Source organism: Eschrichtius robustus, chromosome 21, assembly GCF_028021215.1.
Source record: "Eschrichtius robustus isolate mEscRob2 chromosome 21, mEscRob2.pri, whole genome shotgun sequence".
Classification (NCBI taxonomy): domain Eukaryota; kingdom Metazoa; phylum Chordata; class Mammalia; order Artiodactyla; family Eschrichtiidae; genus Eschrichtius; species Eschrichtius robustus.
This window is the reverse complement of record NC_090844.1, coordinates 30,418,834-30,433,662: the sequence shown is the minus strand read 5'-3', so window position 1 is coordinate 30,433,662 and position 14,829 is coordinate 30,418,834. Positions and strand designations below refer to the sequence as shown.

Below are 14,829 nucleotides of genomic sequence, written 5' to 3'. Positions count from 1 at the left end.
CTCCCCTTTCCTTACCCCTTGATCACACCCTACCTATAGGTGCTGCCAGCCTCTCTCCTCCAGCACAAATCTTCCAGTCCAGCCAGGCCAGCCTCCTTGGAGATTCCAAGGCTTCTTACTCTAGCAACCTCTAAATTTAACGCATCCACTGAAACCTCGAAAATTCACGTCATCCCCACAAATCTCTCTTGACCATAATAGCTCTCGGTGATGACTCACCCTTTTGAATTTGGAATATGCAAAGATCTAAAAAATTAACAGCACAACATAGCATATACATCAGAAAGTCAAATGGGCAGAAGAATGAACACTCTGTTTATATCAAGTTAGATCAGCCTCTTTTTAGGAGCAGAATCTACAGAGCCTGTTCCCGGTCTCACACACATAGATACCACACTAAACTGTCCATGGCTTTTCCTTTCCAAGGAAGTTCATAAGCCTCTTGGTGGCAGGGACTATTCCTCACATAACCCAGAACCGCCTGCAATATCAAACGTTAATAGTGTTGGGCACGCAGAAAATACACGGAAGATTCCCACTGATTTGCCCTGTAGGGAGGCTGGGAATATGATCTGGTCAAACTGAGAGTAAAATCATACTGAAGCAATAAATCAGTGAAAGAGCACTGAGAATAACTGTAGCCACATTTTCAGTGAGCTGACTGGGATTTGGGACCGTAATGGAGCTGGACCCTATGAGACCTTCCCAGGATGGACACCCACCCATGTCCTCCGCCTGCCTCTTTGTCTGTAGGAGAACGTTAGTCAAAGAATAAATTTAATCAGAGAAGTGAGAAAATGCAGAAAGAAAGGAAATGGTCAAGCAAGACAAATAATATTACTTTAACCATTAAACAAAGTCAAGGACCTTCCTCCAGGGCTATAAATAATATTCTGAGCCACGTCCTTCGAGCTGTTTTGCAGATACTGAAACCCTCAGCAGGTGGGAGAAGTAAACTGTGTGCTGCCCACAAACGCGCACACCCTAGGCTGGTTGGAGCCAGAAGGCTGATGATGTTGATTCCCACTTACATCACCACCGACCAATCAGAAGAATGTCCACTTGCTCACCACGCCCTGCTCCTTGAACACTGTAAGACCCCTCACTACCCGCTCCAGGGTGGGACACACAGTCTTGAGGACATTAGGCCCCCTTTGCCTGGCAAAGCAATACAGCTATTTCTTTCTACTTCCCCCAAAACTCTGTCTCCGAGATTTAATCCGGCCCCGATGTACAGTGGGCAAATTTTGGCAACAGGACTCACAGAGACCCACTCTACATGCAATTTCAGCAGAGCGGGTGTGTGGAGGGTGGGAGGGATGAATGGCATGAAAATATCAGTTCTCAGATGGCCTTTGAGATCATCTGATAGGAGCCATCCACCTAGAGATGAAGAACTGGGGACGTCTCCAACCGAAGCTGGAAGACCAGAGACCACACGAGGTGTGCTCAGTCCCAGCTATACCCTTTCCGCACCCGCAGCAGCTCTGCATGTGTATTTTCCCCGAAGCAAGTACCCACCTCTACCTGGAAGCAGGGGATGAACCCTCGCCCAGAGTTCCCATCCCTGGTTAACGGGAACACATTTCATGTTGTTCTGATGATATGTAACTCGGTTAACTCCAGATCTGTTGCGATTGCTTTCTCTTCTCCCTCTCATCTATGCTACACACAACAAATCTTAACACATCCTCTAAACAATTAAGTTATGCCACAGCTGGTGCAGTGTGGTAACAGGAAAACTTGAGTTCAAATACCTAAACCCGTAGCTGAGCAGCTAAGATGTTTTTCCTTTAAAAAGATTGTTGTTTTCGATTTTCTGACATTACTTTTCTAGCTCAGGGAACAAAAAAAGCAGTGTTTGGACAGTGTCACCAGGTTATTTTTGTAAACAAAAGCTCACTGAACAGCTCTGATGTGCACATGCTGTCCCAGGAATTATGGAAGATCAAATGAATAAAACTCTCTTTCTGGCCTCAAGAATCTAGTAAGATGATTAAAAATGGAACCCAAAAAGCCTAATAAAGGGAGAACGTAATAGGAGGCTGTGGAATTTCAGGGCAGGGACAAATTCCCTGATTTTCCTTCACTGGGGAAATGGAATTAATAAAAACCATGTGTGTTTACAAAGCAATACCTACAGAATTTAGAAATTCTTAATTTCGAAAGATGGCTATCTTCCATGTTGATCATTCTTCTGCATTCACATTTCCTTCCTCTTCCACTCAGTTGCCTACTGACAAAAGAATATGCTGACTTTTTTCACAGAGGCTGATTTTTAAAAGTTTTCTCTGAAGAGCAAGTTTTCTTTGCCTTCATCCAAATATTGCTGCCACGGAGTTAATAATGAGAAATAATGTAATTTTGCACATTTGCCACACTGTACAGCTTCCGAAGTGTTTTCACAAATGCTATTTCAAGGGGTCTCTCTGGTCACCACAAAATCCTGAGAAGCGCACATGGTCCGATGAATGCGTCGCTCGGTATGTGTGTGTGCGTGTGGTTATTATTATTTTCCTCGTGCACAGAGGATTCTGAGGCTCAGAGGAGTTTGGTGAGTGACAGTGACAACTGGCATTTGTCAGACAAAAAGAAAATTGCTGGCTAAGCCCTCTAAGCTAAAATTACTTACAAATTATTGCCCTTGAAAGCTCATGTTCTCGCTGGTATATGTCCTCTTGCAAAGCTAATGGCCCTGAGCAGCATCTGGGGGCCCAGGCTCCCCTTTTCTCCACGCGTGTCCCCCCGCCATTCCCTCCTCAGAAACTGGTCGACCTGTCTCCTCTCATCCTCTCTTCCCAATAAAAGATCAAAAAGCAGCCATTTGAACTTCCATCCTAAAAAGCCAAAGCCAATGAATTATGTCCTTCAAGAGTATTTGGGCTTTAAAACTTGGGCATCACCCTGCGGGGGGATGTCTTCTTGCTAATAAACACTTTTGGGGGCAGCAGCCAGAAGGTGGAAGGAATTTGGTGCTGAACCACTGATGCTGCCATGTTTCCCTCCAGTGATGAAGAAAGGGCCTCTGAGCTTTTCTTCAGGGTCAGAGAAGGAAAGAGAAGCTGGCACTAATGCAACCTGGGCTGTGTCCCTGAAAGGAACTTCAGGGATGAACAATGACAGATTTAACAAGTAGAGAAAGCGCACTGGGTCCCCAGGGGCTGAGGGACAAAGAAAAAAGCAGAATTTGGGAAGCAGCCAGGGGCCTGAGAGTGACATCCCCAGCGCTCTCTCCAACCCCACGCATGCACATTTGTCCTGGCCTGATCTCAGACTCGCCGGCTCAAGCCCTGTGCTTCTCAAGATCTGCCCCAGGTCCAGAAAGCAGCACCCTCAAGTCCCACAGCCTTGACCCAGGCTACTCTTGCTTCCATTTGAACACACTGAGTGGGAGAAGCTGTTCTTACCTCGTAGTGGGCCACGCGCTGAGATTCCGATATCAGCTGTGCACTGCACACCTTGCAGTAACTGTCTGTAAATAAATCCTGATCGATATCGGAGGACTTCATCAGGCTAAAAGAGGATCAAAAGAAGAGAAAAGCAAGATGAATCCACTGCTTTGGTTTTTATGCAGGACACTAAGTGTGTGAAGAAGCCAGGAGCCCGGTACCAGATCCAATGATGGTGACAGTGGGGGAGATCTCCCCAAACCTTTGGGGTGATCATGTCAATCGACCTTAGTAAGTGTATAGGTGACCATTTTCTCATAAATGCTCAACAGCGTGGCTGATACCCCAAAAAACTGAAATCCAGCTTTAGTTTTCTTTGTTTGACACATCAGACCTACATCTACCGTATTGTCAAGGATTTATGTGAAAAGACATCTTCAAAGATGATTAATATTAGCAAAATATTGTAAGCACACAATATAGCCAACAGTAGGAAATAGGTTAAATGAAATTCTGATACAGCCACACACTAGAATACTACATGGCTCCTAAATCCAAACTCCGATCAAATCCTTTAAGAAAATATTTAGTAAACTAGGAAAAAGTTTACCATTAACAACAAAGGTTTACAAATCAGTATGTACATAATTATACTAATTTCTTTTAAAACATGTATAGGTGTGCAGAAAACCATTCCAGGAAGTTTTACCAAAAGGTTAATAGCAGTTATCTTTGGGAGATTATAGGTAATCACGTAATTTTCCTTATTTTTACATTTTCTACAATGAACATGGATTGCTTTTGCAGTACGTGGAAACAGGTTAGTTTTGTAAAGAGACTTATAAGCAATATCAAATTGACTTTTGAGTTCAATAGCTTTACTTAGACAATTAAATAGTAAAATCAGACTAAAGTATCACTTTCTTTGCAAGTCTATGCCTTGTAAAGTGAGAAGCCCTCATGATTCCTGCTGACTTTTCTACATGTAGGGTAGGGGAAATTCATAAAGGCCACTTCCACCGCTCCACACCACAAGTGAGCCCACAAAGGTAAACAAACATATCCTCAAATTCCAAACCCCAAACCAAAACGCAGCCAAAGTTCTCAAGCTTGTGAAAGTGAGCTGACACAGAGGTGTCTTACAGTAGCTGAAATGTAATGTCACCACCCTGGAAACACACACCAGCACATCAGGATGCTTTTCTCTAACCCCAAAATTCGTTTCATCTTACCTCCTACCTGCCAAGCAAAGAGTAAGGACTGTGCCAGAGGCCATGCATATGAAGAGGCCTGAGAAGCCGAGACAGCAGGGTGAGGTGGGCACCCTGTAGGGTGGAGGATGGAGTTCATCCTACTCCGACACCCTCACTGTACACATGACACTGTCCAGAGTCACACTGCTGATGTTTGGCATGGCCACAGATACTGCCCAACTTCCCTGATCCCAATTCCCACTCTCCAGCCCAGGTCGAGCGCTACCTGCAAGCTGCATGATATGGTAAGTCACTAAACCTTCTAGGTCTCAGTTCTCTCCCTATAAAAGTTGAGAAAACAACATTTTCCAGGCCTCCTTAGAGAATTGTGGGGAATATCAAAAGGAGAAATCTAGAAGAATGTACTGTATAAACTGTAAAGCTCCTTTTATTTGAATGGGAATCACTATCCCATTTTTACTGACATCCCGATGTTGGTAAGATATCGGGCAAGTCTTGATTAATGCAACAAGAGGAAGGACTGTGGTCCATTTTAAGACATTTAAAAAAATCATCTAAATAGTTGGGTCATGAGAGTAAAGTATCCGTCTGAAATAAAAGGCTGCCTACTCAACAACTCCAAACTCACTTCCTACCTTACCTTTGGCTATCTTGGCCCGTTAGGGCATTTGTATTAAGCAGTTCAAAAGGATTCACAGTTTCTGCTCCCAGGAGACGAGTACCTATGGTTCGCAATGCCCTGAGTCCCAACAGTAATGCCAAAGAGTAAGGACCAGTGATTCTCACAGCTGAAATGGACCTGTTATTTCTGGAAGGATCGTTCCGGGCAGACAGCCCGGTCAACTTGGAGTACAGCACCTGCAGTGCCTGGAGGCTCACGACCTCACATGGCAGCCTGTTCCAGAGAGCCTGGCAGCTCTAGTATTTAGGTACTTTTTAGGTTGATTCAAAATCTGTCCCCCTGTAGATTTCACTCATTGATTCTCTTTGGGAACAACACAGAATTATTCTACTCCCCTTTCTCATGAGATCCCCTCCCTCAAGTATTGAAGATAGCTCTCTTCTATCTATTCCCAACACCTGTCCTGCCTTATCGTCTTGGTCTGTGTCTGTCTTTTTATGAACCATCTTCAAAGGCAATGCCAAGAGCAGAATGAAACACTCCAAATATGTCAGCAGAGGATCACAAATCCAAATGACCCTCCAAAACATCCACTGTCATTTGCAACGGTCTGTATTCACAGCCTAGAGTGCAAATGGAGAAGAGGTGCTTTGATGATGCGAAAATGTAGTACAACATTTTGAAATGTCAAATGGGAAAAGAAAACTTGGTAAGGTGTATTTTTGAAGCCAAGCTCCTATAAGTAGTTGTGTTTAAATATTATCGTGTTCCCTGCTATTTCTAATAAAGAAAAGCACGAAAATAGATTCACGGGTGACCTGGTTAATAGGAATCTCCAAACTCAATGCACACTCCCGCCTCATTATACAACTGACTGCAGAAATCAAACAGTGTGAAAGGATATTCAAGGTACATGTCGGACCAAGCAGGGCCCGTAGGAGTCTGAGTCTCGGTAAGGCAGCTGTGCAGCAGAAATAGCTTTAAAGGCAGAATATAAAATGTGTATACTAAAAAAAAAAAAAAAAAAAAAAAAAAATTCAAAGGAAGAAGAGAATATCCTGGCTTTTTCCACTGTTTTATATAAGAATATTGACTTGAACAAGCCCACGTACAGTAAAATGGTAATAAAGACCCCTCTGAAATCGACACGGCCCGAGTAGAATACCTGAATGAGTTAAATTCCAGTGGGACGCTATCAGTGAACAAGTGTCAGCCTGGTTCGTGCATGAGACCTTTACTCCAAGAAAAGAGAACTCTTTCTGTGTAGGTCACTTTAGACATGCAGAGGGTCTGATTTATGATTCAAAGAGTGGACTTCCCAAGAGGGGAGGCTGTCACTTGCTCCTCTCCTCCAGCTTGTCTAGAATAGGATTCCCAGCTTCACTGGCCTTCAGAAGTACAGGAGAGCTGGGAAGAAAAAGGAAAACTTGACTGTCTTTCCTTAACCTTGTCCATGGTGCTGAATCATTGGCTAGAGCTGAGACGGGGCTGGGCCACTGATCACTTACTGGTCAGTCATACTGTCCATCAGGGCCAATGTGTGGTGACACGCCCCCCCAAACTCTAAGAACATGCTGATTGTACTGAACTCTGACCAGGCACTGGGGCATTGTGAGGAGGGAGACAAGAGTAAGGGAAGCAGTCTGATGTCCTGAATTTGAAACTGATCTGAAGGAAAGCTTCCTCAGTATTCCCCACCCTGGCACATTCCAAAGCAAACACTGAAGACTTGAATAACCTCTCTATCACTCTTCAGTATTCACAGAGGACAGGGCTGCCTGTATTGTAGGAAAGTAAAGGCCCAGAGTAGAATTGGAGGCAGTATTAGAACAGGAACATGATTAGATTCTCATTGGCTGTCCTAGGTCTCTATACAGCAATATTTAAATGTGTAGCGGTGACAGTGTAAGACTCAGAGGTGTAGTTCAGTATAATAAATAAAGAAAATTTGGAGGGGAGAGATTTTGTTTATTCAATAATGGTTACTGAGCATCTATTATGTGTGAGGCATCGGGACAACAGAAGGCACAGATCCTGTCTTCCAAATCTTTATGAGCTATTGAGTGAGAAGAGAGATACCCACCAAATACAGGCAGCAAGTGTAATTGGCTGGTAAAAAGCGCTACAGGATTTGAAGAGACAAGAGGCATTATAGGGAACTCTTCAAGGAGGCTCTATAAGAGTTGAAATTTAAGGATGGACAGGATTGGAGTGGAGAGAAATGGGTTCCAACTCAGGAGCTAATTCTTTTCCCTGGCACAGGAGGAAATCCTACTATCAGTAGGTATAAGAAGATATATATGAAGGGCACTGGTGGGCTTATTTGGGATTATGCAACATGAGGGGAAAAGGCAGCAAGATGCAAGGAAGAGAGGGGTACACAAACTTCAAGGTCCAGATGGAAGCAGGAGAGCCAGGTCCCAACACATTTCTCAAGGTGCAAGGAATGGCGTTTTTCAGGATCTTCAAATGCAGATGTGAAGTCTTCCTTTCTGCTTCTTTCTGCTCCTCAAGAGTAGATTTCAGGAACACTGGCTGAAAATTCAAAGAAACCTGAGGCTTCATAGCCGAGATTAATATTCTTCATTCCATTCCATTTCTAATAATGCTAAAATAGCTTCTGACTTAAAGATCCCAAAACCCATGCAGGGCTCTTCAGAGAAAAACAAGACATTAGTTCAAATCCAGGTTTGGTCACTTGCCAACTAGGTTTTCTGAGCAAGTTATATATCCTCCTTGAGCCCTGCTTTCCTCATTTGTGAAATGGGGCAAACATTCTCACAGGGTTATTCCGGTGATTAGAGAAGGTGAAGATTGAAAGCATCTAACAAAGAGTGTAGCATATGGCAGACACTCCAAAAACAGATATTACCACCACTGGTATGAATATTATTAATTTTATATTATCGTTATTCTTATTTTCAGGAGGGATGCTGTAAATATTGAAGCAGAGAAATAAACAGAACCACATTCAAGACTAAGGGGGAAGATAACACAGTCGGTGTGCTGAAATCATAGCTTTTATTGCCTTCACAGGCTTCCTCTTTTGTATTAACAATATCATCTACAAAAATGTCTTGTTTCTACTTATTCCACTGCCGGCTGATACTCAGGCCTTATGCTTGTGAAGACCCCATACTTCATGAATGTTTAAAACCTATTTTTGTTGTTGGTAGGTGCTAATACTGGCAGGTGGAGCAATTTGATGAGAACTGCGTCCTACCCTCTCCCTTGCCCAAGTGTGCTCTTCCCGCTGTGAACTGCTCCCCGGGGGGATGCAAAGGAAAAGCACATTCTACCCAAAGTCTGGGGGTAGACCAGTTCTCTGCACCCATAGCCACTCACTGTGGTGGCCCTGCGGTGGCCACAGCTGTCACACTCCCCAGGGTGGCATCTCTGCTCCCATCCCTTGGAGAGAGAAGCCCTCGGCTTGGAGATCCCCACCTCTGGGTATCCTGTCACAGATTTGGGCATTTTCCCTCCGAAGCTCATCTATAAGATCTAATAACCTAACCTACTCTTCACTCACTCTCTCTCCCCTCACTAGCCCTTTAAAAAATAGGATTTAAGACTCATGGCAATTTCAACCAAAGTGTTACTCTTACCCTTAGGGGCATATTTCTGCATTTCCAAACTGTCACTCCGTCTGACTTTGTGAACTCATCAGTATCAGGGACTGCATCTAAAAAATACTCCCAACATGGGACTTCCCTGGCAGTCCAGTGGTTAGGACTCCGCGCTTCCACTGCAGGGGGCACGGGCTCGATCCCTGGTCGGGGAACTAAGATCCCACATGTTGCACGGCGCGGCCAAAATAAAAAAAAAAAAGTGCTCTCAACAGCGTTTGACTCTGGTGAAAACTCTAGACCCAGAAGGAATGAAGATTTTATTTTACTACTATAAACATACTAAGTGGTGCTTCTGAGTCAGGCTTAGTTAGGGCTAAGAGCCTGACCACCTGACTCAGTTCCTCCAAGAGGCAGGTAACGTCATCAGCCTCATTTTCCGGATGAGTAACTAAGGCTTCGGATTGAGTAACAAGTTTGCAAGTGGCAGTCGGGTACCAAGCTGGGGCTGACTCTGTGTCCAAAGGCTCAGCCCTCACCCTGGCTCCCTCCCTGGGGTGGAATTCAGCGCGGTGAGCCTTTCAGTCTGTTCTCCTATCGCCCGTCTAGGGAGCAGCATTAAAAATATGAAAATGAAAGTGTCGGGCAGACATCCTGCCCAGAATTCATATGTTGTGGCCTGGAGAGCCCCAACTGTCCAGGTGGAACCTTGGAAGCTGGAACTGACCTCAGGGTCCAGACGCTTTTACCTGCGTTTATCTAATCAAACTGGGATGTGCTACCGTCTTCCCGCACATTCCACCTCTGTTCTGCCTGCACGTCGGTAGCCTGACTCACCCTCAGGTTCAGTACCTACTTCTGCCCTCCCATTTGGCCTGACACCCTGCAAAACCAGACCACCCTTCTGTCTAGCCTGGCTGGCTCCTCTTCATCCGGCTGGGACCCTCCACTCTATGTCCCGTGCCCACCCCAGCAAAGGGCTGGACTCCCGCGGCCACAGTGCCCCGTGCGGAGAGGCTAGACTTCTGTCTCTTTCAATTTTGACAAGCTGAATGGTTGACTGAAAATGCCACCAATTAAAACGAACTTTCCCCTGGTTTATGAACGCGAAACAGACAGGAGGAATCCTGCTGCCGTTTACATTCAGCCACATCTTAAAATTAAAATTATTAACATCAAAAAGACTATTGAAATGGTTCCTATTTTGTTCTTACCAATCCTGGAGGGGATCAAGTTCTACTCAGAAGGAGGAAAGCTATGAGAATCGGGGCTGGTCCATTTTCAGCACAAAACAAATAAGCCTTGGTCTGCTTCTCTGTGATACTTTGAGTTCTTATTCTCCGGGCGAAAGGGCCCTGAACTGGAGCCCGCTTTTGGTGTTCTTGTGTCTGTGGCCTGATCTGTGCTCCCTTCCCCTTTCAGGCTCTGCCACTGTCCTTCTGGGGCACATAAACCGCCTTCCCCGCGAGCCTTCCTGTCATAGCAGACAAAGATTTGGAGACAAACACGTGACTTTGGAAACATCTCCACAGTGACCCCTCACCCCCACCCCTGCCTCTAGGGACCAACAATCCCACAGATGAGCTGGGTCTGTCTTGTCCCTTCACATCTCCCTCCATGTGAAGGTGGGGGACGCAGGGCTGGTTGCCATGGCAGCAGACGAAGCAGCCTGAGCAAAAACCACCACGGCAAGTGCTCCAGAAATGGAAGCAAACTGGACTTCCATGAAATCGCACCCGAGAGAGAAAGGGGGCCGAGAGCACGCAAATGAAGTGATGCCCGAACCCAGCTCTCGGGGCCACAGACCCAACGTGTTATCCTTTAATTCACCGCACACCCCCAGGTGGCCAGACGGGGGACCTGGAACCTCCGTGAAGTGGCTGAGATCCGGACGGACGTCAGATACACAACCAGCTTGAAGCACCTTTGGGTTCCCTGTTTCCTGGGACGAAGCCCTTTCTGCTGATCGGATGCTGCCTCCCGCTTCCTGATGCTGTTCAGGTAAAGGAATCTGGAGGTCCAGGCCCCTCACCACAGATTATCCACACGCAGGCGCAAGCTCTGCTTTCCAGCCTGAGCTTGAGAGAGACAGAGAACTCCCCACACCACTCTCTTCTCTCTCTTCTGCTTGGCGCCGCCAGGAGCTGCAAAGCTGACTTAACACCACCTGAATAATTGCCTTTTAATGGCACCATTTTCCTCACTTGTAAAACCGGGCACTGCGATCCTGACTCAGAGGCATCTGCCTCTGCTGGGCACACGTGCCTCATCCCAGGCCCTGGGCTGTGGAACCATATCTGTCAGTCTCGTCCACATATGGCTCGGGCTGGCCGATGACACCTGGGGCGGAGAGCAGCAAACATGCCCCCAGCCTGGGCCAGCCTCTGAGGGCACACACGTGTGCATCTGGTCCCCGGCCACTTCTCCCTCTCCGGCCCCTTGTGCCTTGTCAGGACGTGTGAGTCTGGATTGTAGACGCCAGGGGGCTGAGTGGAGCCCAAGGCTTCCAGGAACCCCAGCGCCTCAGATTTTCTATGACCTTTACAAAACGGCCTCTGCCCAAGTCCAGCATATCCTACAGCCTCGCTCGCATCCCCCTTTTACTCATCACCCGGGGTTTATTGAGCATTTACTACGTGCTGGTGCCCCTCTAGGCACTAGGTTTGCCGCAGTGAACAACTCCAAGGTTCTGATCTCACGAGATGGTTCACACACTGGACTCGGTACACACCATTCTGCAGAAACACACACAGAATCCCTATCTCCTTCCACACATAAATAAAATATTCATACCAGCTAGTAGGCAGTGGCTCTATCTCTCTCTTATGTCATTCTAGAATCTCTACGTGTTCTGTGGCTTAGAAGTCCCTGCTAAGATTTCAGGGTTGGACCTTTGTCTCCAGCGAACAGTAGAGATGGGGGATGTGGGCAGAGGCAGGGGAGTGAACAGGTTTCCAAAAGGTAAGAGCTCTTCTGTCTGGGTTTCCCAAAGGCCCTAGAGGAGACAGCTGTGGGGAGGGCCCAAGGTGGCTGGCAGTAACAGGCGATGAGCCCAACTGTCCCCAGCTGATGGGTCTGAGTGGCCTGACGGAGCACTTTTGTCAGGAGAAGCACCATTTCCTTCCGTAGGATATGAATGGGTGCACTCCAGCACCTCTCCCCATCACAGTGGGTCAGAGGCATTTTCTTTCTCTTTCTGCCACATCAGAGGGGAGACATGGGTGGTGGATGGAGAACTCAGATTTTCCCTTTGTTTATCCCTTCCGTCGGGGCCAACACAGAGCCCCCATCTCAGGAGGAAGGCCAGAGGCAGAGAGAAAAAAATAAATTACTAAGCCACAAAGAGGAGGAGAGGGGAGGAGAAAATATGGGCGAGAAGAACACGCCCTTTATGTTTTCTGTTGCTCTTTCCATCAAACTGAAGGGCTGTGCACCCAGATGGAAAAGCCGCTCGCATCTTAAAGACTAGGTTCCCGCCCTCCCCACCCCCCTCCCCGCCACCTCCCCACCCCGACTTGAAGGAAGAAAGCTGACGATGTGGATTCCTCACTTCCCAGGGTGCCAGCTGCCTGGGTGGAGCAGATGCACCCTTAAAACAGGTGGATTTTCTTAACAAGCTGCAAGACAACACGATCTTTCTTCTGAACAGTGGATACAAGCCTTTGCAAATGCAGTTTATAAGTAAGTATTCCATTACTGTAACTTGTTTACATGATTTATCTTCACACGACTGCCCCTACTGAACCAGACAGATTGAGGGCAGATGTGAATGCGGCTATCACATCCAGGGCTTGGAGGCATAGTTCTGCACCTGTAACCAAGTGCAGATGAGCCAGACCGAGCCGCTGCGGGGAAAACGATCACTTTTATTCTAATCCACACTCCGAGGATGCTGTGTGGCTTTCCGTCCGCCAGCAGACATTCTCAGCCCCGTTCCCTACTCCAGCCTGCTAACTTGCCTTGGCTCCTCAGGAAATTCCTCTTTGGTCTCGATTTCTGTGCTGCTTCTCATAAAATCAGCAAAATTGTAGAGCTGTGTAATAGTATCTGGAGTGGCCAAGATGAAAAGACGCGGGAATTAAATGTTGCAAAGGTAGGGGCCACCCATCCGCAAACTGACAACAACCTGCCTGCAGGTCTGCCCCTTCCGTGAAATCTTTCAATCAGAACTTCTTTTCCCATCTGAGAGCTGGTTTGAGATCGTGTAGCACGTCTTGCTTTGGGGATGCAGCAAGAAGTAGGAAAAATAATGACAGCTTAGGGAATCCAGCTACCAGGGGAAGCTAAGCATAAAAAGGTGTGTGTGTTATGCACATTAATAAACAATGAAGGGATTAGTAAAAATGAAAATATCTGACTGTATCAAGTGTTGGTGAAAGTATGGACACACAGGGTCTTTCACACACTTTTGATAGGAAGAGCAGTTTGAAAGTTAAGCATTATCTCATCAAGCTACGCACTCCAGTTGACAGGCAAGAAATATTCTTGCTCCGTGCACGACACGAGGCGTGTAAAGGATGAGGGTGGAAGCATTGTTCAAATAGCAAAACCTGCAATCAGCCCGATGCGCATCTGCCGGAGGCGGGATGAATAAATTGAGGGAGAACCACGATATGAGTGATGTCCCGCAACACACCAGAATATGGATGAACCGTGGCAGTCGAATGTTTACATGGAAAAACTAAGTCAAAGAGCATGTACACAAGATCCTTTCTACGAGTAAAAAACTGAAATAAAAATAGATACATCTTTAGGATACATGTAGAGAAGATACAACTCTGAAAATGTTTAGCAAAAAAATGAGGACAGGATTCAGGATGGTGATTAGTGCAGACGGGCAGGATGAGGGAGTCACGTGACTGGATGCAAGTTGTTGCCAGATCTTAACTTTGCTTTGAAAGGTGTTATATAGGGGCTCATTGTTATTAAAGATGGTAAACGATAGTGATGATGATGATAGATGATAGATAGATAGATAGAGGTTAGATAGATGCCAGATAGATAGATAGATAGATTGATGATAAATAGATAGATACCATCTATGCACCAATGATGAGACAGAATTTTCTGGAAACAAATCCTCCACACTCTCTATAACAGAGACACCGTTATATTTTTCCTTCTCCCCAGCCACAAAAAATAATCTGAATTTCTCATCCTCTCTCGCAGTTAGTCTGCCTGTACTAGTTCTGGCCAATGCAATCTGGGCAAAAACAAAGTGCACTCTTGTAGGCGGGCCTGGAAAGCCGGCTGCACGATCTTCTATTTGCTCTCTCTCCTGAGGTTTGGATACTCATCCCCTAGTCCATTGGAAGCCACGTGTTAAAGAAGTGAAACTTCTGAAAGCCTGGGATCCTGAGTGACCACATGGAGTGCAGCCCCACGGCCATAACCCCTGGTGCCCACTGGATGTTACGTGGTTGAGAAATACACCTCTGATGCGCTAAGTCACTACGACCCCAGGGTCTACCTAGCATGACCTTAGCGAACTCAACTCAAACACAAGCACCATGACATGGCTGGAAAACAGTTACCCAGAAGCATACTTTTTACCATTTAAACCTCTTACGTGCTTTTGAGGGAGCTGGAAAAAGCCAGACTTTCAAGGGTCTTAAGCTTGAGAGATTCGACTCTACGTTGTCCCTTGTGTGCTCTGGGTGACGGCAGTAAGCAGCCCAGGTCTACCCGAGAATGCTTATTCGGGCCGGTACCAATCACTTCCTCATTTGAAGAGATGTGGTGCTTTTATGGCATCTAAAAATCAAGCAATTTATGGAAAAGTACCACACCATTTGAGGACAAAGCCTATGTTCTGGTACATTGACTAGAAGGGCCTTTTCATGTATTTTAACTAGGAGCCCTTTTCAAATACCAGTGGCACCTTCTAGGAAGGCCACTCTGTTTCTGTCCGGCTTTGAGTGCATTCATCCTCCTCGTGCCTGGCATGCTGGCACTGGTGTCTTGTGCGATCTGCTTTGCCGTCTTGTGAGGGGGGAGAACCGAGCAGACGGCCATGACCACAGGGATGCCAGGTAATG

General features: G+C 46.3%; 1 protein-coding gene across 1 annotated transcript in view; it reads right to left on the bottom strand.

The window, feature by feature from the left end:
• Positions 1-3,509, bottom strand: part of ZMAT4 (zinc finger matrin-type 4) — a 262,765-nt gene extending 259,256 nt beyond the window's left edge. Inside the window, exon 1 of the mRNA XM_068532192.1 lies at positions 3,408-3,509. Within this exon, the coding sequence (XP_068388293.1) occupies positions 3,408-3,509 (102 nt within the window). The remainder of the gene's footprint in view (positions 1-3,407) is intronic.
• Between the last annotated feature and the right edge of the window lie 11,320 nt (positions 3,510-14,829).